This window comes from Amblyomma maculatum, unplaced genomic scaffold, assembly GCF_055883805.1.
Source record: "Amblyomma maculatum isolate TAMU_Amacu unplaced genomic scaffold, ASM5588380v1 scaffold_39, whole genome shotgun sequence".
NCBI classification, from domain to species: domain Eukaryota; kingdom Metazoa; phylum Arthropoda; class Arachnida; order Ixodida; family Ixodidae; genus Amblyomma; species Amblyomma maculatum.
In genome coordinates, this window is record NW_028146764.1 from 508,334 (window position 1) to 534,851 (window position 26,518).

Below are 26,518 nucleotides of genomic sequence, written 5' to 3' on the forward strand. Positions count from 1 at the left end.
ATATTCTGATGGAATTTGATCCAGATCATACCTGAAAGGCCTTCTAGTTTTGTGCGTGTTTCTCAGTCGAAGCTTAAATTTGGCAACAAGAATCTGATGATCGGTGCCACAATCAGCACCAGGCCTTGTTTTTACTGCTTGTATAACGCTTCTCCATCTCTGTCTGCAAAGATTATGATCAATCAGATTCCTGTACCGACCATCCGGTGAAGTCTATGTGTACATGCGCCTCTAGTGGTGTTGAAAATGAGTATTCGCTACGGTCAGGTTATTACCTTGACAAACCTTTACTAGCCTCTGCCCAGCTTCATTTGGCTCACCAAGACCAAGTTTGCCTCTAATTCCGGATATTTCTTCACGTCGCACCTTAGTATTCCAGTCTATTATGAGAAAAAGCACGTCTGAGGATGGATTGCGGCCTAAAGGCATTACAGCTCAGCATAAAATCTCTCACCGTCAGCTTCTTGAGCAGTAGTGGTTGGTGCATAGACTTGGATAACTGTTATGTTGAAAAGGTGACCTTGGATTCGAAGTGAAATTATTCGGTCGTTTTTGGGGTTGTACCCTAGCACTGCTTTGCCCATTCTTCTGTTTATTATGAGAGCGACCCCATTCCTTCTCCTGGATTCGCGCCCAAAATGAAATATATAATTTGTCGCCGTAATTAAATTCCCCCATTTCGGTCCGTTTGAGCTCGCTGATACCCAAGATATTATTGTTCAATCTGTCCATTTCTCCCTTACATCTTGCATTCCATGTTGCTTTGTGATATATCTCCAGGCAACATCGGACTTTCCGGTCGCTTCCCGACACATCCACAAGTGAGTGTCCTTTTGGCTTTAGCTCAGCCGCTTCATTCGTCCTGGAGCTACTAGAAATCGCCCTTTGTTCATCCCCAATAGCCTGTGGGACGCCTTCCAACCTGGAGTACTCATCATCCGCTGCCCTGTCATTAATGCTATTGTGACTGGCCATAGGGTTTTCTTGTCAGGAAATACTGGAGTGGGTTGCCACTACCTTCTCCGGCGAATCACATTTTTTCAGAACTCTCTGCCGTGACCTGTCAATCTTGGGGCGCCCTACACAAAGGAACTCACGACTTCATCGAGTTTCGCAAGCCCCTCCGCCACGACAAGGCAGTGATCTAGGAAGGGGAACATGTACACTATCCCCAAGCAATAGAAGGTGAGGGTCAGGACCCTCTCTCTCAAAACGATGAAAGTGACAGGAACCAACTCCTTGAAAATAGGGGGAGATATTAACGCTAGACATCAAGAATGGGGCTACGCTATGCATCATCCTAAAGGCAGGCCACTTTCGGAGGACGCGCACGAACTAGCGCTCACCCTGCACACGGACCCCGGGTGTCCGCCTAGAGTGGGAAATAGCGTATGTGGAGATCCCTGCCCAGAGCTAACCTTCACAACAACCTGACAAACCTAAATTGGTATAACTCGAAACAACATTTTGGCTCTGACCACTTCACCCTCGCCTCTGTCCTCAAAAAGGGGTCAGGACACATCGAGCGCGTCAACCGAAAGTAATGGAATAGGAGAAGTTCAGAGAGATACGAGAAGGGCACTCCATATGAAGAATTACGAACTCAGAGGAATGGAAAAATCCCTCAAGCGACTTGTTGAAGAAGCAACAAAAACGATCGAAGGGGAAGACACCCCAGAAACAGCAGATATCAAAACTACTGCACGTTTGGGAGGCCGAACATTGCACTGAACGCAGGCTTAAAAACCAAAGGTGGAATCTCAACCTTAGAAGGAGGCTTGCCAGGGAGAATAGGAAGATAGAGGATTGCATGACCAAGCTTTGCAAATAAAATTAGTATAGCCGATGCGACAATATAAAAAAGGCATGAGCCTGTCTTGACGTTGTGTCTATTGAGGCACCTGCTTGACCAAACTAAATAAAAAACCCAACCAAGAATCAGACTATCGAAAACTAGACATGCTTTCGAGGGGACGGCTGAGGAGTTCGTGGACAAAGTGGCAAACACGTGCATAGGGGACATCAATAGGATCGCACTCCCAGAGTACAGTGGAGCCGCTAACGAGGAATGTAACGCGCCTATCACAGAAGCAGATGTCAGAGCAGAACTTTTAGGACTTTTAGGAAGTCAAATCAGCTTCAGGACCCGACGGGGTCACCAGCAAAAGCCTGAGAAACATGGATAATGACTCCATGGTGCCCTAACGGAGTACATGCAAAAAATCTGAACCAAATGAGAGATACCCCAGCATTGGAAGGCGGCAAACGTAATACTAATACTAAAATCGGGAAAACCTTCAAAGCTGGGAAAACCTAAGATTCATTTCGTTAACTTCGTGCGTAGGGAAATTAATGGAGCACGGGGTACAAAGCAGACTAACGCGTTTCATGGAGCCAAACAACCTATGGCCACAAGAAATGGTTGGTTCCCGACAAGACTTGAGCACGCAGGACGTGATGCTCCGATTAAAACATAACATATATACCCACGATCTTGGGACGCCGAAGTAAACTTGGGACTAAACTTAACGAAAGCCTCCGGCAACGTCAGACGTAAGGTGATTGTCAGCGGTCTCCAGGAGATTGTAGTGGGATACAGAACATATAACTACATAAGCGACTTCTTAACAGACAGAACAGGCTGTATTAAATTCCAAGACATTGCGTCTCTAACATTGCAACTAGAAAGCAGGGGCACACCGCAGAAATCGGTTCTCTCCCCATTCGTCTTCAATGTGGCAATGAGGGGTCTCCCAAAAGCGCTGCGCAACATCCAGGGGCTAAAATTTAGCATGTAAAATTTAGCATAACCCAGGGGAGTGATGCGAGCATACAGAGACAACTGCAATCTGCTGCAGACAGAGTAGAGGACAACGCGGCTAGTAGGGGGCTTTCGTGATCACCGCAGAAATCAGAACTATTAGTCTAAAATCCTAAATCTCTTTGGTGCAAGCAAGTCAGAGACGTTGATATCAAAGTGGAAGGAATGTCCGTACCAATAGTTGGCCAAACACGAATCCTAGGGCTATACATTCAATAGAACGGATACAACGACGGGATACAAAAGAAACTGGAAGGCTACGCCACACAAATCCTAGGCATATTCAGGAGAATAGCATTAAAGGGCCGAGGCTTAAAAGAATCGGGCTTGATGACTCTTATGCAAGCATATATCAAAAGCCGCGTAAGCTACTCCACGCCATATTTAAGCCTTAAAGCAGTGAGAACAAAAATTAGAAGCGCTCACTTGACGATGCACAAAGAGGGCCCAGGGCTTATCAATGAGCACATTGGGGTACACAATATGTGGGAAGAAATAGCAGAGGCAGATTTAGTGTCGCAACTCGAAAGGCTAAGCCAAGGAACTACAGGAAGAGCAATTGTATATATGGTAGGCCTGCAGACAGACAGACAGACTGACAGGTGATACAACAAACGTCGAGCATCCCACATATATACCGAGATAAACTAACCACCGCACCTCTTCCCTGAAACTTGCGCCCCATATACAATGCGGAAAGGGGGCAAAAGAGAGCAGAAGCACTCAAAAATAGCTTGTAGCCACTGGACAGCAAGGCAGTTGCATACTTTGATGCGGTGAGTGGGAATTCGGGTGCGGCGGTAGCCTTGGTAGCCAACGTCCGAGGCCCCCGTTATCGGCAGCCACTATCAGAAGCCAGAACTCCGCAACAGCTGAAGAAGTGGTAGTAGCGCTATCTTGCGTAGGAACGGAAGCAATATTCATGATTAGTGACAACAAAACAGCTTTCTACAATTACGCAAAGGGCATAATCGCACTGGAAGCGGTGAGAATGCTGACCGGAAAGCAGCTTAATAGAAAAGTCAGCTTAATATGGACTCAAGCACACGCATCTGTTTGTGGTAACTAGGCGGCACACGAGTTAGCCTGAGCTTTCTATTTCCGGGTAACTGTGGAACCGCCTGATTACCGTACCATAGACAAACGTCTACTAAATTACACAGAAATAGTGTAAAATAACAGACAAACGAGAAAGCTGGTGCCACCACCGGATAAGCGCCTGAGAAACAGAGGCGACCGCATGATGGCGTCTACAGGCAGTGAATTACATGCACCCGGTCTAGGCCTATCACGTCCAGAAATATGTGTGAGGGGACGATAAACGTAAGCAATGTGAACAAAAAGGGACCCCCAACCACGTAATTTGGGAATGCGCTAGCTTCTCAGGTGCTAAAACAAAAATAGTTAGTAGAGAAGCCTGGGAAACACTTCTGCGGAGCGAAGACCCAAATCGTCAAAAGCAAGCCATCCGCATGGCGGAAGAGGCCGCAAGGAACCAAGACCTATCTGCATGCCTCTAATCGCGGAGGTCCCAGGCCCGTCCCCTAGGTCTGCGTGCCGGGGGCGGAGAGTAGGGGTCTTCATTCTGGTGGAAAAAAGTTTTTCACACACACACGGGAGCTGCTAAAATCGTCTGTTCGAGCCCTGCATGCACTGCATGCTTGAAGCCCTGAGTTTGGCGCTTGGTTCGTGATGTTAACCGAAAAAGTGGAGGCGTCTGACTGAACGTGCGGGTCGGCACCTGAGTGCGAAAAGCGCATCAGCTTGTCCGATTCAAAATACTACCGGTTGTACACCTCTGCTTCATATCATTTTTCAAAAGCAGCTCATAAAATAGGCGGCGTCAACCTTGGAGTAGCGATCGATGGTGCAGCAACAGAGCACTGTTGTCTGCTCTTTTTGCAGCATCGACCGTTAGTGCGCCGTGTTGATATTAAATGGAACGTGTGTCCAAAAATGCCTGCCCTGAGCTGCCTCGCCAAAGTACCCAAACTCGCACCGGTTAAAAGCAGCACCGGATACTACCAGGTTCCCGCAGACATGTCATCAGCGAGCGCTGCGGCCGAGGGTAATCCGGCCGTACGCGGCTTCCTGGTCGTCGCTAGGCCTTATTCGTTTAGCATTGAAGCCACGGCGGATGGGTTTTTGGAATCGGCCGCTTCGTTGCCTCTTCAGCGTTGCCACTCGCGGGCTCCTGTAACCCCGTGTTGCGTGTAGCTGTGGAAATCGGTGTCAACCTGCGTTGCCGAACTACATGTGCCGACCTGCTTTGCGATGCTCTGCGGTGTCGAATCTGGTCGGATTATGCATACACATTTTTGTATGCATCACATGAGATAAAGCCTCATACGATATAAAACACGCGTTCACGCGGCAGGTTAGCACTTCCTAAACGATGTGCGATTGCAAAAACAAAAATCACGACCACTACCCTCGTGCTAATCTTAGTTCTTAAGATTCGCGGATGAGTAAATCGTGCACACCTGTAACACGATATCCAAATTTTTTAGCGATCTTTTGAAATGATCAGTCCATGCTGACGCCTATAATACATACATTCCATTTGTTATGCACCCCAAAGAGATGCGTCTCGCCGACCATTGTGAAAGCGCAATTCTGGCTAAAAGCGACAACTCTCATAGTCGTACGCCAGAATCCATGCACAGTCGTTGCTGCGCGTCAACTATACATGAGGAGACCAGTCGCCGTTGGCTAGCCACAGAAGACGGTACTACAGTTACATACATGGGAGACTGACAGGCAGGGCAAAAGTAAAAAGGGGTCTTCTAGAAAGCCGTACTGGGTAGGAGTGCACGCAGATTGGCGCTCAATTGGACAAGGATATTGAGGTAAGTACTTCACAGCCCCTTGCCTAGCTGCAGGCATGCCCTCGTGAAAGGCCCGGGTCGTTCGGGCTGCTGTCACACACAATTCCGAGTGGTCAAGGAAATGCGGAAGCCGCCGGCCAAGGAAGACACCAGATAACGTTGAAATCTATGCAAGCGCATAAGGGAACAGAAGGGCAGACAGAGATAAATGCGCGGGCGACACTCGGGAAAATAGGTGTGACAACGCAAGTCTGCGGTTTACTAAATGATGGTTTCATGAGCGGGGCGGGGCTTTTGAACTGTATTCATTGTTTTTTTTTTTGTATCTGGAGTGTTGAGATCAGATGGGAGAGAGGAAGGCCATTTTAATCATGGATATCTCCTGTGTTAGGCTAGCTGAAACATTTTGTTATTATGTTATTTGTGAGTAACACTGATTAAATGCCTCTGAGGACCGCAGCGCTGGCGCAGAGGTAGAATGCCCGCCTCGTATGTGAGGGGACTGTGGTTCTAATGCCGGTGCTGCGTAACTGTCCACCGAATCAGAAAAAAAAAGAGAACAGAACAGTCCGCGTGTCGATGGCTGTGGCTGTGGATCAACTGACCACGGCTGCGGTCAGACCTGCAGCGCAGCGGTGGGTGCTAAGAAGTTCTGGCTCCGGAAAGGCTACCACTGGACACTAACCCTGGCAATGTGTAATGCTAGAACCCTGGCCACTGAGGCTAGTTTATCAGTACTGTTGTAGGAACTAGAGGGCATGAAATAGAATATTGTAGGACTTAGTGCAGCTAGGAGGCCGAATTAAGCTATAGTTTAATGAAGTAAGGGTATGTACTGTGATATCGAGTTATACCGGAGAGACGAGAACTAGGACTAGGGTTTGTTGTCATATCGACATAGATGAACTCTATAGCAATAATGAGAGGCTGGCAGGCGTCGAAATTATGCTTAATAAGCGGTATAAACTGAAGGTTGTACAACCTTACACGACTACATGTACTTATGACGTCCAGGAAGTCGTAAACTTCTACGAGGACGTAGAATTGGCAATGGGGAAAGTAAAAACAAAGTATATACTGTTCTAATGGACGACTTCGATGCCAAATTAGGCAGAATGCGAACTGAAAAGGAGGCAATGGGCAGCTATGGCATTGGGTTAACGAATAGCAAGGAGAAGGTTTTAGTTCAGTTGGCTGAATGAAATAACTTGCGAATCATGAATGCTTTCTTCAACAAAGGATAGAACCGGAAGTGGGCATGGCAAAGCCGTATGGGAGAAGAAGAATGTAATTAAGCTGATACTGTGCTCTAACCCTGGAATTGTGCAGGATGTAGGTGTAGCGGAAAGGTTCGATGCAGTGGCCACAAGATGCAAAGGAAAATAATTAATGGGGATTTGAAGAGCAAGCGGAAAAGGCTAGCGAGGAAGAAGTCTTTTTTTATTACGCAAGCTTGTCAATAAGCTGGTTATAAAAGTCCATGTAAATTGTTTTCCGTAAGGAACCGAAGAAGGCTCTTGCTCTTATTGTTGTCAGTGACCCATTTGAAGAAGTCCTGTTCCCTTGTTGCGGTTAGTCCCGCTTCCTGCAGAACCTGAGTTCTTGATGCAATTGTCCCTGCGCAAGTCCACAGCAGGTGACGAACATCCACTTCTGCAGATGGTGTCGAACACTTCGGGCATGTAGTGGGCCTCATGTCTTCTTGAGAATCTCATCGGCATATTCGACGTGGTAAGTGCCAACCCAGCTCTTGTCCTTCTAAGGAACATCCATCCAATCATCCATCCATCCATCCACACATCCATCCACCTGCCTGCCTGCCTGCCTGCCTGCCTGCCTGCCTGCCTGTCTGTCTGTCTGTCTGTCTGTCTGTCTGTCTGTCTGTCTGTCTGTCTGTCTGTCTGTCTGTCTGTCTCTGTCTGTCTCTGTCTGTCTGTCTGTCTGTCTGTCTGTCTGTCTGTCTGTCTGTCTGTCTGTCTGTCTGTCTGTCTGTCTGTCTGTCTGTCTGTCTGTCTGTCTGTCTGTCTGTCTGTCTGTCTGTCTGTCTGTCTGTCTGTCTGTCTGTCTGTCTGTCTGTCTGTCTGTCTGTCTGTCTGTCTGTCTGTCTGTCTGTCTGTCTGTCTGTCTGTCTGTCTGTCTGTCTGTCTGTCTGTCTGTCTGTCTGTCTGTCTGTCTGTCTGTCTGTCTGTCTGTCTGTCTATCTATCTATCTATCTATCTATCTATCTATCTATCTATCTATCTATCTATCTATCTATCTATCTATCTATCTATCTATCTATCTATCTATCTATCTATCTATCTATCTATCTATCTATCTATCTATCTATCTAGGGTTTTGTGGGATATTGAGGGGGGCGGGAGATACTGTACACGGGTTATGCCGGCCTAAAGTCGCGGCGACACTCTTGGTGTCCGGGGGATGGGGAGATGGGACGTGGGGAGGGGTGGGGGAGTTCGTCATGGACCGCACCAAGAAAACAGCCCGGTGAACATCGGCAGGTCGGCAGTCCGGTGTGGAGGCATTCCGGGGTATCTCCAGGCGAAGCCTGGTACTGCGCTTCTGCGAGGTACAGCTAGGACACCTGGTGACAGCAGGACGCCACGACGATTTCAGCCACTATGTCCTATGTGTTTTCAGCCACTATGTCCTGGGATGCCCATGTGAGCAAAGTCTGCGCAGCTCTCTCTAAATATGTCGGGATTATTGCACGGAATAAGTATATTCTTCCTGTCAAGACAAAGCTGCACCTTTACTACGCGTTCTTTTATTCCTATGTATCGTATTGCTTCCTTGTTTGGGGAAAAACTACAGCTTCTAACATCCAGAAGATCTTAATTCTGCAGAAAAGAGTACTTCGTGTAATTGCCAACGTGCCATATGCCGCACATACAAGTCCGATCTACCTGCAATACAAAATAATACCGATAAACAAAATGTTTGACTACAGGTTTGCATCGTTCTATAAAAAAACAACGGCCAATAACAAATTCTTTTCTAACATGGTGGTACTTTCCCGACACCAAACGCCGTATACGACACGAAAAAGCCCTACCTACTCTTTACCGCGATGCCGAACAAATTACGGTCTTTCTACACTAAAATATATACTCCCCAAGTATTTAAACACACCGTTTTATGACCAGTTGCAGAGTATGTCTTCCGCAGCTATTCGGAACACATTCCTTGAATAAATTGATTGTACTGTGCTTCTGCCAACATGTATTGAATTGTAATGTTATGTAACCACTATGTTTCTTTTTCCTTTCTTATTCTTTCTTTTTATTCTAGAACGTCCAATGTACCCTGATAATTTTGAGTGTATGCGTCTTTTACCTTCTATTCCGTGTGTAACAACAAGTGTTTATCAATCTCGCCCTTTCAGTCGCTACAAAACTGCCTCTTTGTAGGGGTGGCGAGGCTTGTCAAGCGGTCGTAACGACTGCTTTTATCTTGCCGCCCTCAGTTTTTTTGTAAAGAAAACTGGAAATAAACTGATTGATTGATTGATTGAGTCTACCGCAGCAGCAGGTGAGGACCGCGATACACTGTTGCCAAGGCAGCAGCGCGGCGAGTGGCGCTGAGGAGACCGTCTATAGACAGCACGCCGAGGCCCCCGAGCAGGGAGCCCACGACAAGCTTTGTCGCTGGAGAATCCGAGCCGCAGCAGGGAGGACCGTTGATATACCTCTGCCGTTGCAGAGGTGCGGCGGGTGACGCTGGAGAAGCCGCTGGCAAGGCTGCGCGTCGAGGACCGCAAACACAAGGTCCACGGGAGTGCTGGCGAAGCAGCGGGGGGACCGCTGGAGCGGCAGTAGACGCAGGTGCGTCAGGTCCCGCGGACCGTGAAGTCCGCGGGAGACTTGCAGTGGCCAGTAAGGCTGCGTCCATGGAGGAGCTGCAGGGGGCCGCCGAAGTTGCCATCAGCCCGGTCCAACACAGCGGCGCGCCGCAAACGTGGAGGTGACGAGAGGTGTGCCACGGGGAAATCCAGGTCACCGGCACAGCCCTGGGACGACGCCTCGAGGGCGGCAGGGGCGTACTGAGAGGATCCGGCGATCCTGGAATCAGTGCAGCACTGGGTCGCGCCTCGCACACTGCAGCTACGAGGTGCGTGAAGGAAGGCACTGGTCCAGGGCACCGCCGCGGCAGGAGTGCTGGCAGATGCCAGTGAGATGGGGCCGATGGCCCAGGGAATGCGCACCAGGATACTGGAGCAGGGAGGACTGACCCCGCAAGGGGGGCGAGCAGGACGTGCGAACACGGGAGGGACGATTAAGGCCGATGAGTGCGCGGCGAGAGCGGGAACGCACGAGCTTGCCGGAGCAAGAGCCGCACGCATCCGCTCCCACCGAGCTCTGAGAGGCGACTGAAAGGTCACTAGAGGTGTCCAGTGCCGAAGGTTGTGCCCAAACCTCCTCTCACATCTTTCGGTGACGAGGGCAAACCTCTCCAGTGTCGATGACGATCTTGTGCTAGTGATGGAGATCTTGCATTAATGTGAAACATCCCGCGAATTCGCCTGCTGGCGGTGGCCATTTGCCCCGCATAATTTCAAGGTCACCCGCCTTCTTCAAGAATTCGGCGAGCGGGGTCACCATCAAGGCTGCTCGGTGAAGCGCCTCTGGTCCATTATAAACAAGGACACGTTTCCTGCTGTCGCCGCCGTGGATGCCAAGGGGGATTAAGGCTCGAAAGGCAGCCCGTCTCCGTCCCGAAGGGGGGGGGGGAGGCGTGGAAGGTTGGCCGCCGCATCAGTAGACAAACGTTCACACTACCACTGGCGCCGCTACTTCAATGGCTTTGGCAGCGGTCGCTCGCCAGCGTCCGCTAGACCCGTTTCTGTCTTCAGCTTCCGGAGATTGCGCGACCCTGCGCAAGCTGGCCGATATATGGTAGTATAACACGAATAAAATTGAGAATTCTCTAAAGAACGGTAGTAGCCTGAAAGCGGTAAAGAGGAAATTAGGCTATGGCAAAAATCAGGTATATGCACTGAGGGACAAGGGCGTCAGTAATCACTGATTACTAACATGGACAAGATAACCAAGGTATCCGAGCAGTTATAAACTGACCTAGTCAGGACGAAAATGAATGGGCTGTGCTCAGATGTCGTGCCGGTAACGAAGCACCAGGTTAAGAAATCATTAGAAGCTATGAAAAGGCGGAAAGCAGCTTGTGATCATAAGGTAACTACAGATTCGTTGAAGGACGGAGGGAAATTCGTGATAGAGCAACAAGCCACCATGTATACGCAATGCCTGATGACATCGAAAATACCGCAATCATGGAAGAGTGCAACACTATCCTAATTCATTTTGAAAAGCAAAGCCTCTTTATTTGAAGGCACATGGGGGCGCTATACCTCCTTACCATTGTGCGTGGTGTGTTCTGGAGACGAAGCCGTGGCCATGGAAGCGCCAGCTCTTTTATCGATGTGAAAATAGCGGGTTCACATAGAAGCTTGACTGAATTATTTATTAGGATGGATGTATCTGGAGCGTTTCTGATGGGGTGTAAAAGGTTTAACATTAAAGAGTGTAATGGTGGATGAAAGTATAATAAGGCGCGGATTTGGATGAATCACCAGTCTTTTAGGTTACTGCTTTGAGAAGCTACATACGCCCTCATGTTTCAAGCGATTTTGAAGCTTTCTTGAAGCTTTTAGTTACATTTTTCGGCGTTCACTATGCACGTAAGGTGGTACTTGAGCTACTTAAAATACGTAGTACTCTTCAGTTTCCTCCTAAGTTGTTGCATTGTGCACTATATACTGCTGTCATAATGCGTAGTGATAGCGGCAAATAAGCAACCATGATTAGGGGCACTATCTGAAAAAGTACCGGTCTACGTGTAATGGAAAATATTCTCCGTCTTAGTGATATCCACCGGTAACTGTTACGTGACGAAGCCGCATATTACATCGAGAGCGCGTCACCTCATATCTTTTAGGACACACTTGTTATAAAAAGCATTTCATCATCTCTTCAAAAAACGGTTTTTGCATTCTTTAGGCTTTTTGTAGTCGTGCTACAACCTGCCTCAAATATATTTTTGTGGACCTCTATGGTATAACGATTAAATAAAATTCCTGAAACACTTGAATGGCTGTCTTTCTAGACACCATGTCCGCAAGCTGTAGTCTCAACCGACTAGTGACCAAGCATGTCGTTCTAAAAACACCTTTTTTTCTTCTACGTAAACAAACAGCACCCAGCAAAGGTACAACTTTGATGCTACTCCGCAGTAAAGCATGGGGCCGAGATTCGCCACAACACAATGCGAGATATAAAACAAAAGGAGGTCAGAGCTCAACGCGCCATGAAAGAACACATTGGATGCAGTAGGTTTTCTAGTCCCGGACTATTTGCTGGTTGGTGATTCTACTCTGGGATGAAGTAGCGTAAAGGTTAAGTGACCGTGAAATCTCCATTCGTCCGTTGATTTTGGCAGGCGGTGCCATACAAACGATCCCACGACTCAGCTCATTCGCGCTGGCTCCTCGTGCACGTATGCTTCTTTGGTCCATATAAAACTAAAGATGATAACAGAGGCGCGAGCCAATAGACGCTTTCAAGGAGGAGCGTGATATGCCTAAATACTAAGCGTTTTATAGAAGACAGTTTGGCATGATTTAATTGCTGATGCCGCTCGCGAAGTAATCTAAAGGGCCGAACTCACAGCAGCCGAAATAAGACGAAACCTTTTGCAAGACATTTACAACCTTCAGCTGCTCAACCACACTGCCGTTCGCTCGCGGTGCTTTGAAGCCTGAGTGCAGAAATAATCTGGAAAAGGGTGAATGTTGCTACTTCTGGACAGCAAGGACTAAGAATCCGAGCTCGGTGTTTTGGAACACTTCCGTTTGTAGTGACACTCAAGGCAAGGACTTGATGGTGCATAATTGAAACATCTTACAGCTGCTTAGATACCAGCTACGAAGGTTGTGTTATTGTTCAAAGCACGATATATTATCTTCAGGAAAACAAGAAATATTCATTATTTGCTCAGAGTAAAACTCGATGGCCACAGATCCTGGAGCTTCACTGGCGGGTGCAGTTTTCAGGCTGCTCCAATAAAATGTAACGAGGGACACCCGAAGGGAAGAAAATAGTCCAGCAATGCGGAGGCATTAATTCAGCAGTGTACATATAAAACCCCTTCATGGGTCACTGCCTTGACCTGGGGGAGGGGCTTGCGAAACTCGATGAAGTCGTGAGCTCTGCTGTGTAGGGCCACCCAAGATAGACAGGTCACGGCAGAGAGTTCGAACAAAATATGGTTCACTGGAGAAGGTAATGGCAACCCAATCCAGTATTTCCTGCCAAGAAAACCCTATGACCACTCACAATAGCATTAATGATAGGGAGCCGGAAGATGAACCCCCCAGGTTGGACGACGTCCCACATGTTACTGGGGATTAACATAGGGTGGTCCCTAGTAGCTCGAGGACGAACGAAGCGGCTGGGCTAAAGCCAAACGGACGCCCAGATGTGGATGTATCGGGAAGCGACCGGAAAGTCCAATGTTGCAAGGATATATATCACATAACAACATGGAATGTAAGATCTATGACTTGAGGTAAACTGGGTGTCGTCAAGCGAGAAATAGACTTATTGAGCATTGATATCTTGGGCATCAGTGAGCGCAAGTGGACCGGAATGGGAGAATTGAATGCCGGCGACCGTTATGTCTTTTATTGTGGACACGAATCCAGGAGAAGGAATGGGGTCGTTCTCTTAGTAAACAGAAGAATGAGCAAAATTGTGCTTGGGTACAACCCCAAAAAACGACCGAACGATTTACTTCGGACCCAAGGTCACCCTTTTAACATAAAAGTTATCCAAGTCTATACACTAAACACTACTGCTGAAAAAGCTGACGTTGAGAGATTTTATGCTGCCCTGCAATGCCTTTTAGACCACAATCCATCATAAGACGTGCTTTTTCTCATAGGAGACGGAGATGCTAAGGTGGGGAGTGAAGAAATATCCCGAATTACAGGCAAGTTCGGCCATGATGAGCCAAATTAAGCTGGGGAGAGGCTAGTAAAGTTTTGCCAAGAAAGCAACCTGATGATAGAGAATACTCATTTTCAACAGCACCAGAGGCGCTTGTACACATGGACTTCACCGGGCTGTTTTTACAGGAATCAGATTGATTATATTCTTTGCCGACAGAGATGGAGAAGTGCTATACAAGCAGTAAAGATAATCCTGGGGCCGATTGTGGCACCAATCATCAGCTTCGTTTTGCCAAATTTAGGCTTCAATTGAGGAAAACGCTGAAAACTAGAAGACCTTTCAGGTATGATCTGGATCAAATTTAATTAGAATATGCTGTGGAAGTGAAAAATCGATTTCAAGATTTAGATCTAGAATACAGAGAGCCCGAGGAGGTGTGGAGAGAAGTTCGTGATATAATACAAGAAGTTGCTACCTATTTAGTTCGAAAGGAAAAGAAATGAAAGAAAGCAAACTGGTTATCCAAAGAGGCTTTTCAAAAAGCTGAGGAAAGGAGGATGGCAAATGGTATGGGGGAAAGAGAAAGATACAAGCCTCTCAATGCGGATTTTCAGAAAATAGCAAGGAAAGATAAGAATGCCTTCCTGAACATACAGTGCCAAGCAGTTGAGGACAACAGCTAACTGAGGAACACAAGAGCTCTGTATAAGGCAATCAAAAATATCAAAGGAAGCTTCTGTGCTAAGCGGGGTGTGATAAAGGACAAACGACGCAGGGACCTCACTGAAGCCTCAGAGATAAAGGAGAGGTGGCAGGAATACACAGAAGTGTACAAGAAGGACCCGGATGTGCAAAGTCAACATAAGACGGTTGTGATTACTGATCCCGAGCCAGGCATCCTGAAGAGTGAAGTATAATGGGCTTTAGCCAGCCTTGCTAAGAACAAAGCTAGCGGAATTGATGGCATTCCAGCTGAGTTGCTTCAAAACCTAAACCATGACGCCGTTCACGTTCTGCATACATTATATCAGCAAATTTGAACAAACCTGCAGTGGCCACAAGATTGGAGGAGGTAAGTTTACACCCCCATTCCAAAGAAAGGCAGTGCCAAAGATTCTTCCAACTACCGCACGATCGCGCCTATTTCGCATGCCAGCAAGGTGATGCTGAAAATCCTCCAAGGTAGGCTGCAGCAGTATGTGGATCGGGAGCTTCCGGATATGCAAGCTGGGTTTCGGGAAGACAGAGTAACTAGAGACCGGATTGCCAATCTTCGCTGAATCATGGAAAAAGCAAGAGGGTTCCAGAGACCCATCTACTTCTGCTTTATTGATTATGCGAAAGCGTTTGAATGCGTAGATCACTGAAGATTGTGGCAAGCTCTCCAAGAGATGGGAGTTCTAATTCACCTCATCTGTCTCCTCATGAACCTGTATGAAGACAAAGAGGCCACAGTCAGAACTGGGCATGGTCTTACTAATTGGTTTCCGATTGAGAAAGGAGTGAGACAATTAAGGCTGCATACTGTCGACCTGCCTATTTAGTCTATATGCTGAGTATATAATGAGGAAGGCCGGTCTGGACGAGTCTTCAGAAGGAGTGAAGATTGCTGGAAAACGTAGCAACAACCTTAGATATGCGGATGATACCACTTTAATGACAGAAATTGAAGTGGAATTCAAGAGACTTCTGGTGCGCGTACAAGAATAGTATGAGAACTTTCGGCTTAAACCGAACATTAAAAAGACAAAGATCATGGCGTCTTGCCCTATCAAGTCCTGGAGCGTCAACGGACGAGAAGTGGAAGCTGTGACAGATTTTCTCTTGGGCTCTATGATTACCCTGGAAGGAGATTGCAGTCATGAAATTAGGAGACGCCTGCTTCTGGGAAAGAGAGCCATGGCTAGCCTTGACCGCCTAGTAAAGAGAGACATTAGTCTGCCAACCATGATGCGTATAACTCGTGCTATCGTCTTTCCAGTTATGATGTATGGATGCGAGAGAGGGACTGTGAAGAAGGCTAACCACCGAAGAATTGACGCGTTTGATTGTGGTGCTGGCTGAAACTCTTGAGAGCTCCTTGGACTGCCAGAAGGTCAAATCAATCGATATTGTCGACCATAAACCGTGAGTGCTCATTGGATGGTCACATTCTAAAGTAAAGCTCAGCTACTTTTGTCATCTGATCAGAAGAGAGGAGTCGCTGGAGAAAGATTTGATGTTGGTAAAGGTTGAGGGTCACCGGAGAAAGAGTAGGCAGTGAACGCGATGGTTAAATTGTATCCTCGAGGCGCTGCAGATGAAGTTATGTGAGGTTAGGTACATAGTGAGAGACCGGAAAGTGAGGCGTGATATGGTTCATAGGGTCACGAAGAGTCGGACACGAGTGAAGGACTGAACTGAACTGAACTGTACATACAAAAACGTTTATTTAACTATTAACATACGTTAAATGAACGACGCGTAGATTTCTGCACGCTTTTTCTACAGGGTACGAGCATAAGGTGCACCTATTTGCACATTATAGCAGTGCGTACAATTCTACCCGCCACTACGCTAAAGTAGTTACCCTTTTTGTGTTGTGTGTGCCACTGTATGCTACTACGTGCGCGACTAAGTGTGATGATTTCTGGTCCCAGTCGTCAAACAGAATAAGTGTTTTCTCCGACTCCCATGCCCATCAGACACAGCGCAATTTAGTCCTATTTTGATATCTTAACCATAATGCTGAGTACACAGCACGTTAGTAGGCCAAGTGACCGCAGCGTTTTTAAGAGGGATTTGGATACGTTTTATGTTTGTGCCTGGTTATCAGCGCTGGAAAATTGCACTGCAGTGACTTTTTCTGACAACGCTGTTTCGAACGGGTTGAGATATGTTAAAGACTTCTTGAATGTATTTTTCAAAAGCGAAAACCTGGTTCCCTGGAAGCCTCCAAGTAGGTAGAGGCCACTTTATATCCAAACGTAACTGCAGGTGTTCGGACTGGATGCCAGGAAGAGCGGGCAGGTGTGGCCACGGGCGGAACGCATAACGTGGCTCCTAGGGCTGCGAGTAATGAGCCGTACGAGAGCTGTTGGAGACAAATGATTATGGCTATCGACTTATGTCGGTTGGCGGTAGGCCTCTCTGTGTGCTGCATTGACGGAATTCCTCTCGGAGCTCAAGGGAGCCTCTCGAGCAACGATAACGTCAGCAGGCACGAACGGTGGGAACCATGCTGACGGCTCGACCCGCTGTAGTTCCTAGCGAACTATTTGCCGCATCGTTGACGGCAAGTCCCTGAAGATATTTTCAATGCTATCACAGTTGGAATGTTGGCTAGCCACCCCGATTTCGGTGTTATTAGATGAGTCTTCAATATCTCAAAAGTGCGGAGATGGCGAATGAGATCAGAAACGGCGTCCAGGTCACCTTTTGCTATCAAGAAATTATACACATCGTTAGCGATGCTTTTCAGCAATCTCATATTTTATTTTCTTCGGTCATCTAAGCATTCCTTGCTTCACTGAGCTTCAAGGTCTCTATGTAGGTTTTGCACATTTCTCCCGGTAGCTGAGCTCTGTGTGCGAGCCGGGGTTCAGCGCGTTTTTTCTGCGTAAGACAGGGACCAAAACAAAGGCGTTCCACAAATTGTCACAGAGTCCTCTTGATTTTCTAACAGGACCAGTGCGATATTTGTCACGAAGAAAAGTACGTTCGCTAACTGAGGAGCGGCATCCCATCGGTTATAGCGGCTCACCCGATGGTAGTAGGTCAGCCACTCGTGGACGTCCTCGCTCACCGCTGCTGCGAAAGTCCAGTGATCTCGATAATGTGGCGAGAAACCAATCCCTGCTACCCAGACTGGTCTCGAGCCTGGATTGCAGTGTCACCGTTAGCTGCTGGCGGGTCATCGGCAGGTTGCACGGCATGGGTCATTAGTTCAAGACCAGCAAGGCGATAACTCCTACGATACTCCACTTCTAGCTGTGCTCAATGTAGTACCTAGGATATTTACCTATCACTTCCACCTCAGTTGCATGTCCGTAACGTAACCAATATGACCTTCACACAGGTTTGACAGGCCAGTTTCACACAGCCAAAAGGACAGTAACATATGCACCACCAGACAAGGTCCCACGGAGCGCGCACCCATAAAACACCTCTTTCTTCCTTTTCTTAGTTTTGCTGAACCCCTCTCAGTAACAGTATGATTGCGCATCTGATGTTGACAAGAAGTTGACCATTTTTAGAGAACAGAGGCGAGAAAAATCACATGGTTTTTATTTATTTGTTCGCACCTCAAAACCCACTATGCACGTTCCTTGAAGGCTGGGCTAGAGATCATTTAACTTGTTCGGTGATGCATAAATTGAAATATTCTTGGCCAGGATAGAATGAAGCTTCAGCTGGCATGGTGTTTCAATCTCTTTCAGTCTGGAAGAAAAATAATTTTGAGATGCGTAGAAGTGCAAGACTGGGGTATATGAACTGCTTTTTAGTGACTGGTGCCAAGTGAAGCGCCATGAACAAGGCTTATAAAGGAATGATGAAACTTGAGGCAAAGCGAAAGTGTGGCTATATTACGACGGGATGCAAGGCTGGGGAGTTTAGGTTTTTTTTTAAATGATGTTATGACCGTATCATATGAATAATCAAAATATAGCTATCATATGGCGCGGGTTTGAAAGGACTCGAATGTTTAGGAACGGATGTTGTGTGGAGGGCCCAACATTGGGCATGAGTATTCTAGTTTAGTGCAGACAGGAGGTAAATATGCGGAAAGTTCTACTGGAGCCGTTGCCAAAAGTAAGTTGGGTTATCCAAAAAGATCGCGCGCCTGGCTGATTACTGAGTATACATATGTAGATGCACGACATATCAACTCTCTGTAAATAGTATTTCAGGCATAGGGTATCACTGACGGCGATAAAATGAGATTATATTTGTTTTATTAGCGTTTAAAGACACTAGCCAGTTAGCGCACCACTTTTGCACAATTTGTATGTTAAATGACAGAAGGTAAGCGTTTCTAAAGCGTTTCTAATGTTAGTAATGCTCAGGTAAATGACACGGTCGTTGGCGAACACGAACGGCAGAAGATAGATTGTTTCGAAGAAGATTAATGTAGATTCAACATAATAGAGGGCCTACACTAAAATGGTAGCTTTTGGCACCCCTGACGTAACAGGGGACATGAAAAATGTGTTGTTAGACGATACAAACTGTTTGTGAGTTTTAGAAAATTTCGAGCCAGTCAAACACCACTAGGTTAAGGAAATAGGCGAGAAAGTTTGAATAAGCGGAGTTGGAGGGCAATTTTGCCGAAAGCTGTATCAAATTTTAAGATAATTGCATTCATCGGTGTGTTGTATTCATGACAGAACTGGTGTCGTTGGTACAGAGAGCCAGCTGGATAGAGAAGGATATGTTTTTTAGAAATCCATGTGAACAGGGATGAAAGAAATTGACAGACTTCAAAAAATTCATGATGTGTTAGTAAATTACATTCTCAATTATTTTTTGTAATTGCTAGTGGAGATATATGGGTCGGGAATTCTCAAGTGATGAGGAAGGGCCTTTTTAGGCATGGGGATGATATTTGCTACTATCCAGTCGCCAGAGACTGTACCGTTCTCTAATGACTTTTAGTATTTTTAGTTAATTTTGTGTATGCCCGCTCATAAAATTTGTTTCAGGCAATCAGTTAAAGCTATTTATTCGTCGGAGTTAAAACGTATGTTCAGCAACGAAGGATGATCAAAACAATAGTAGAAAGAAATTTAGTCTTCAGGATCATTACAAATTTCTATGAAAAAGCATAATCTATTGTTTGGGTCGTGTCACTGTGTGGGATGCATAAACTAGGTACGTCGCACAAAAAATATTGGAGAGAGTGGTTCCAGAATGATAACCTTCTAAAATTGGCTACGCTAACTTCGAAGCGTGGCAGGTAGTTGCGGTTTTTTGTTTGTTTTGCTTGGGAGAGACATATTTCGGCAGCAAGGTACTTTGCCCTTGCTTGTACGATGCTAGACTGCTTCGCGTTACTGAAGAGTCTTTTCATTTTTGTAGATCAGCTTTTTTAACTTTTGGATTACCAGTGGTCTTGATGTCCGTATGGTGATAGGTTTGATGGGGATGTGGGCGCGGGTGACTTCGTGTTTTTTATTATCTACCAGAGACCAGCCCATTTCAACACAATCGATGCAACACAATCGGGTAAATGCAAGTAGAATTTCAAAGAATGAGGTGAGATGTTTGGAGTAGAAAAGTAAACTTTGATGATCGGCAGTGGGTATACCGGCCCCATTCCTGTTGTCGCGATTGTGGCGAAAATATCATACTTTGGAAAGGCGTTAGATAATTGGGGTGAGAAACGGATTGATAACAGCCACGTTTCTGTTAGTACAGCAATTTACTTTAGGTGGTGTCACTAAAGTTGCGTAATGAATGTAACTTTGTTGAGATGCCTCTAATGTTTGTATGCATGAGAGGTAAATGCCTAAATTGGGGTTTGGGGCGTGATCAGGTCTGTAGGTATACCTATTGGAGAAAGACAGTCTTAAGTGGAACTGCAGTCAGGGAAGAGTGGCCGAAAACGTACGTCAAGTTATCCTTGATTACGTTCGTATAAAGAAGTGTGTAAGCTTTGTTCTCAAACTTGACGAACCTAAAAAGGCATTCGCCGGAGCAGTACATTTGTCTTTATTGGAATAAGGCATATAATTTTAAATTTTCTACTACTTTGTTCACATCATCGACAGCCTTGTCAGTTGAGAGCTTGGTATGAAAAAGTTAATTTCATTGAGGAGCAATTTTTGACCATTTCTATTTTCATTCATTTTGGTCGGAAGAGCTCTACGTAGACATAAAACAGGAGTAGTGTTCAGGAGCTGCTTCAACATCGCCGGATATTCTAAGAAAACAAAAATTGAGCACGATCGTGGGTGATATTTAGACAGGGGCGTGGGTGTGACCGCATCCATAAACCACAATAATTAGTATGTGGGGCGAATAAGTAAAGCTCGGTATTACCTCGGTAAGGAGTAAATGACCGGAACCACTCTCGGATGTCTCGAACATGTAGGTCCTTTTATTTTGATGTGTTGATCTTTGCTTCATTCCGGCTGAGGGTGGTCGGGAGAAAAGACGATGCCAGTTCAAAGAGAAGTCCTCTTGGGGACTCTGCAGAGCGGTCATATTGAGGAGCAGTGGTTGGACCACGGGCATAGGTCCTTTGCCGGTTCACGGGTAGCAGGCTGGCACGGATGGGTGAGGATTTGCTGAGGACATTATCAGCAGGAAGGAAATAACATCGGTGGCATGGGGAAGGCTTTTCCGAAGGGAACATCAGCATGACAACTTACACAACTTACGTAAGGGGTAGATGACCAGAATTAGCACGTGCCATCACGCGAGGTTGAGGTTGCTAACAACAGGTGGGATTAACCTTGGGTTTTCCGCAGGCAATTATTTTACCATAGCACCCCTTAAAACATCGCTAGTATTTAGAAGTGAGCGCGAGTTGCCGAGCTTACTGAGTTACTTACAGAGTGGCTTATTCCTTAATCAGACATTGAATAGGAATTGCTGAACCTACAAAATAAGCTGGATATATTATCCATAAACAAGAAAGCGCTGTTGCGCGTTGACAGCTCCTACTCTAAGGGAGTTAATCGGGGGATCCGTGCTTCGTACACAGCCGTCAAATTTTCTTTTGAACCTCATGGATACTAGCATCCAAAAGCAAGTCAGGCGTCTGCAAGAGGCAAGATTCCTCCGAAATTTTGAACTAGCAGTCAGTGAAATCTTTTTACATAACCGGAAATCATCAAAGAATTCTTGCAGTGCACATAGATGTGAATACTCCAAAGTAAGTGTAGAATACTTCCTTAGTTTTCCTTATAAACTTGAAAACAATTCGTACCTATTGAGATGTGAGAGTTTTTATTTTATCATAGCGCACTTAATCAATATCTAATGTTTAAAAGGGAGCGCGCCCTGCCCTGTTGACTCAATTATCTACACTGGTTTATTCCTTAATCAGATATTGAATAGGATTTGCTGGACCTTAAAATAAGGTGGACATAGTAAACATAAATAAGAAGGCGTCTGTGGTGCGTTGACAGCTCTTACCCGAAGGCATGTATGCGGGGGATCAGTGCTCATACAGAGCCGTAAAATATCCCTTATGCACTTCATAGACGCTAGCTTCCAACAATAAAGCAGGCGTCTTCAAGAGGCAAGATTCCTCAGAAATTTTGAACTAGCAGTCAGTGAAACCTTTTTACAAAACCGGAAATCATCAAGGAATTCTTACATTGCACAGAGATGTGAATACTCCAAAGTAAGTGTAGCATACTTCCTTAGTTTTCCTTATAAACTTGAAAACAATTCGTACCTATTGAGATGTGAGAGTTTTTTTAGAAACATCGAACCAGCATTTCAAAGTATCCAAAATAAACAAAAAACGAGAAAATATATGAACACTTGTAAATAGCAATTTATGGTGTACAAGACAAAAACCGCGCACAAATATTCCATAGCAGCGGGCTTTATTACATCGGGTCAAGATATTCGTGCTGCCGAGCGAACGTAGGGAACAACTGAGGGAAATACCCTGCCAATCACAGAAACGCATGTGAAGCAGAGTAAGAGAATAGATACTATCCAAGGATGATCAATGCCATATTCAAACATTTGGTAAGGGAAGAACCGCGTAAAGTCATCGAGGCTCATTTCATAACGAATACATGGTAGGGAGACGTGCGTCAGCACCCTTGTTAATATTCTTGAAAGCTAGTTTGAACTCTTCTTTCGCAATCTGTAGGCAGTAACCAATTCTTCAAGCGTGATTGGTCTTTGAACTAGGATAGCTTCATATTCCCTTCGGGTTTTTTTTTTTATTCTCTTGCACTTTTTCTGTTAGCATTTACTTCCCTCTTTATGCTCAATATTTATAATCGTATATGTCATTCGCCCATTGTAATTTTGCCCCTTCCGTTCCATATGTTTTTCAGTGGAGCCATGTATAGTACTGCTCGTGTCTTATACTGTGTCTGCTTCTTTTCCCTTTATTTTAATTTCCTCCTTTCCTTGTCGTTGCTGTTTCCGTTATTTATAGATTTTCATTTACACCTCCTATTTGTTTAGGCCTAATTTCTGTCACATTTTCATTTCCTTCTCCCTTATGTTTTTCATTTCTCTATACCCTATTCCTCACTGCCATTTCGTCTCTCTACCCTACAAGGTTGACTTTGCGCGGAGGCCTGTACATTATTGTAATCTTTTTAGTTAATTACTTCTTATAAGGGGCTGTTGTTTAATATCTCATGCTTCTTTAGCGTATGAACTTTGTACGTATCTTTCATATTTGTTTTTTCTTGATCTGCATTTTACTCATGCGTTTGCTTTATTTTAGTGTTATTTGTTCAGCTTTGATATTTTACTACAACTTTTAAGAGCCGCAGTTTCCCAATGATCAAGTTTTCTAGCTCGTCTCCTTATTCTGTTTATTTCTCAGTACCGTGATTTTCTTCGTCTTCACGCGCTGTTCTGAAGATCGCGTTGTTATTTGTGTAAGGTTATTGAATAATAGTGGTGTTTGGTATTATATGTATGATCAGTTTGGAGCACTGGTCGTGAACTTTAAAAGAATGATTGCCTTGCCTTGCGGCTTGGTAATGAGATGAGATAAGCCAAATATGAGGAAATCACTTTCAATCGTGTGCTTACGTAATGTTGCCAGGTCGTTGCACAATGTCGAACTGAAATTAAAGTCGCAAATATAATTAAAGATGCACGCGGATTTGATGTGGCAATGAATTGGAGTGAGTCATGAAACTGCATGAAAAAAGCGTGAAGTCATTGACTGATAGTGGTGATTTGATATATTGTGTTCGAAATTGTGGATATTTCGAAAATAAAGATGCAAGTAAGCGCTGATTCCGTCAAAATCTCTCTCGTTTGTGTCTATTTTGCTACAGTTGTAAAGAACTAGTAGCATTTCAACACAATCACCCTTCTTTCGGAGGTATACACAGTTTTAAGTAATCTGCGCAACTGTCTTTAGTACGGGAACATTGAGTGTGTCTGAACAATTTTTACCTTTCTGGGAAGAAGTATAACGGAAAAACGAGCAAAAGGTTAGTTCCTTCAGACAACAGATGTTTTACATATACTAGATTTATATTCCTGCCACTGAAAAATGTCAACGCCGAAACATCTTGTATTAGAACCTTTACAATGTGCTCAACACTCGGATAGTCCACAGCTGCCTTGGAGCGCTGTTTTCTTGGCATGCCCCGTCGAGTGACGTCTTCGCAAATTCTTTAACAATACTAAAATGAATTAACGATTTCTTTGGAATTTAAAACGCTCTCTTGGGTTTATCCGCTAGAATGGAGGACGTTAAAAACACATAGAGATGGTGAAGCCACATCCAACATGTATATGTTAAGCAATTATGATCTAGATACCAACCCAGGGAAATAACGAAGAGATAATGGCACTCCCGTCGGCTCTAGGTGATTAAGGCTTGTATTTATGGTGTCTCCGCAGATTGAGTTTTTTGTCTTTCAAAATCAAGCTAAGTCAAACCTTCTTGCCGTATTGCAAGCAGGTAATGAATCACAAATAGAAAATATGATTGTGCTCTACACATTAACTGACAAAGCAATTATTAATTATCGTTTGCTTTTGCCGGCGAAATAATGTTCCCTCTAGATAAGGAAACGACTGAAGCCGTTATATACGTGTCTACTAAAATACACTAAACAATCATTTTAATACTAAAGGAATTTTCAAAGTCACTGCTTGTGTGTGCTTGATATAAAAATCTTTTGAAACAGATAATATTGGTCCTAATAAACGACTAATATTCTGCGATATTTTGCCTAAACATTGCAACGGCTTGTTCAAACCTTTTTTAATTGTTCCCTTGCTTCAGAGGGATAATTAGCTATTTCTTTTGTTTTTTAAAAGCTGTTGCTTCGGTAATGTGTAAAGAAGGTACAGCTTGTAAACTTGTCATTAATTATCTATGATTACTACCTTTTACGAATAGTCCACCCCTAATATCTTCCTTACACCGAATACCCCAATACGTGCGCAGAGTCACTACTTTATTTATAACAAAAGCGATGCCTAAGTGGTGTTCCATTTTTTTATGCGTGATCAAGGGCTATCCTTTTAGCGACAGAATACATGAATAAGGTATGGGAGACTGGAAAACTACCGCAGGCATGGAAAAATGCCAGTATAGTCCTCATACCCAAACCGGGGAAGCCGCAAAACTAGAAAACCTAATATCCATATCACTGACCTCGTGCGTGGGAAAGCTAATGGAACGCGTTATTGAGACGAGACTTACCAAATACATGGAGCAAGAGAACCTCTGGCCACACGAAATGGTGGTCTTCCGGCCGGGTCTAAGCCCACAGGACGTGATGCTCAGACTTAGACACGATATCGTAACACATGAATCTTCAGATACAAAGACTATTCTTAGACTTGACCTAACCAAAGCCTTCGACAATGTCAAGCATAAGGCAGTGCTCGAAGGTCTCCAAGAAGTTGGGGTTGGAATCAGAACCTATAAATATAACAAAGATTTTCTCAATAAAAGAGAAGTCACCATGAGCTTTCAAAGCGCCAAATCACCCACAACCACCTTTAGTAGCAAGGGAACGCCACGAGGCACTGTCTTGTCTCCCTTTCTATATAACATTGCTATGAGAGGGCTACCAGCACAACTAAACAAAACACCGGACTTAAAATTTAGCATGTACGCAGATGACATAAATATCTGGATAAATAAAGGTAACGACGCAGAAATAGAGAAAAAACTCCTGGCTGCCGCAAATAAGGTGGCTGAGTACGCTGCGGAAAGCGGTCTATCCTGCTCGCCGCAAAAGTAAGAACTATTCGTCTACAACCCCAAATATAAGAAACATAAAGCAGACATAACGATAAATGTTGAAAACTACCCGGTTTCACAAGTAGAGGAAAATAGAATCTTAGGAATGATCCTCCAAGCAAGAAAGCAGAACACAAACACCATCAAAAATTGGATAACTACACAGCCCAAGTTACGCGCATATTCAGAAGAGTAGCGCTTAGAGGACACGGTCTCAAGGAACGTAGTCTACTCAAAATGACACAGGCCTACATCATCAGTCGCATATTTTATGCAACACCTTTTCTCAATCTCAAAAAGACAGAACGTGAAAAAATCGATTTCATCATTCGAAAATGCGTCAAACGCACACTAGGCCTCCTTTTTTCCACATCAACAGAGAAGCTGGAGAAAATGAGGATTCATAATACATGGCAAGAGCTCACTGATGCAGTCAGAATCTCTCAACTGGAAGGACTAAGTCAGACGGATACAGGCAGAACCATCCTAGACTGGGTCGGACTCCAATCAGACAGAGGCCCACAGACGAAAACATCTATCCCACCCAACATGCACCTAGACTACAACAAAGAACGCATAGAACACAGAGCCAAAGCCATCGTTAAAAGAATGAAACGCAAAGCAGTCGATGAAGTTGCTTATGTAAACGCATCATGCGGACGACACGGAGCAGCTGTCTCAGCAGTAGTAAATGGAGAAGGTGCCCCTAAAACTGCGGCCTCAACACGCACCTGTGACATTAGTACAGCTGAAGAGGTCGCTATAGCGCTCGCATGCAATGGTACACAGGCCAAAACTATAATCAGCGACAGCAAAACGGCTATCTGAAATTTTGCAAAAGGACAGATCTCAGTTCAGTTCAGTCGTTCAGTCGTGTCCGACTCTTCGTGACCCTATGGACCATGTCACGCCACGCTTTCCGGTCTCTCACTATCTTCCTAACATCACATAACTTCATATGCAGTGCCTCGAGGATGCCATCTAACCATCGCGTTCGCTGTCT

General features: G+C 45.2%; 1 protein-coding gene across 1 annotated transcript; it reads left to right on the plus strand.

Moving 5' to 3' along the window:
- Window positions 1–8,294: 8,294 nt before the first annotated feature.
- Window positions 8,295–8,876, plus strand: LOC146170821 (uncharacterized). Its single transcript, XM_084586754.1, has one exon. The coding sequence runs from the start codon at window positions 8,295–8,297 to the stop codon at window positions 8,841–8,843; it is 549 nt and encodes a 182-aa protein (XP_084442880.1). The 3' UTR covers window positions 8,844–8,876.
- Window positions 8,877–26,518: the final 17,642 nt, after the last annotated feature.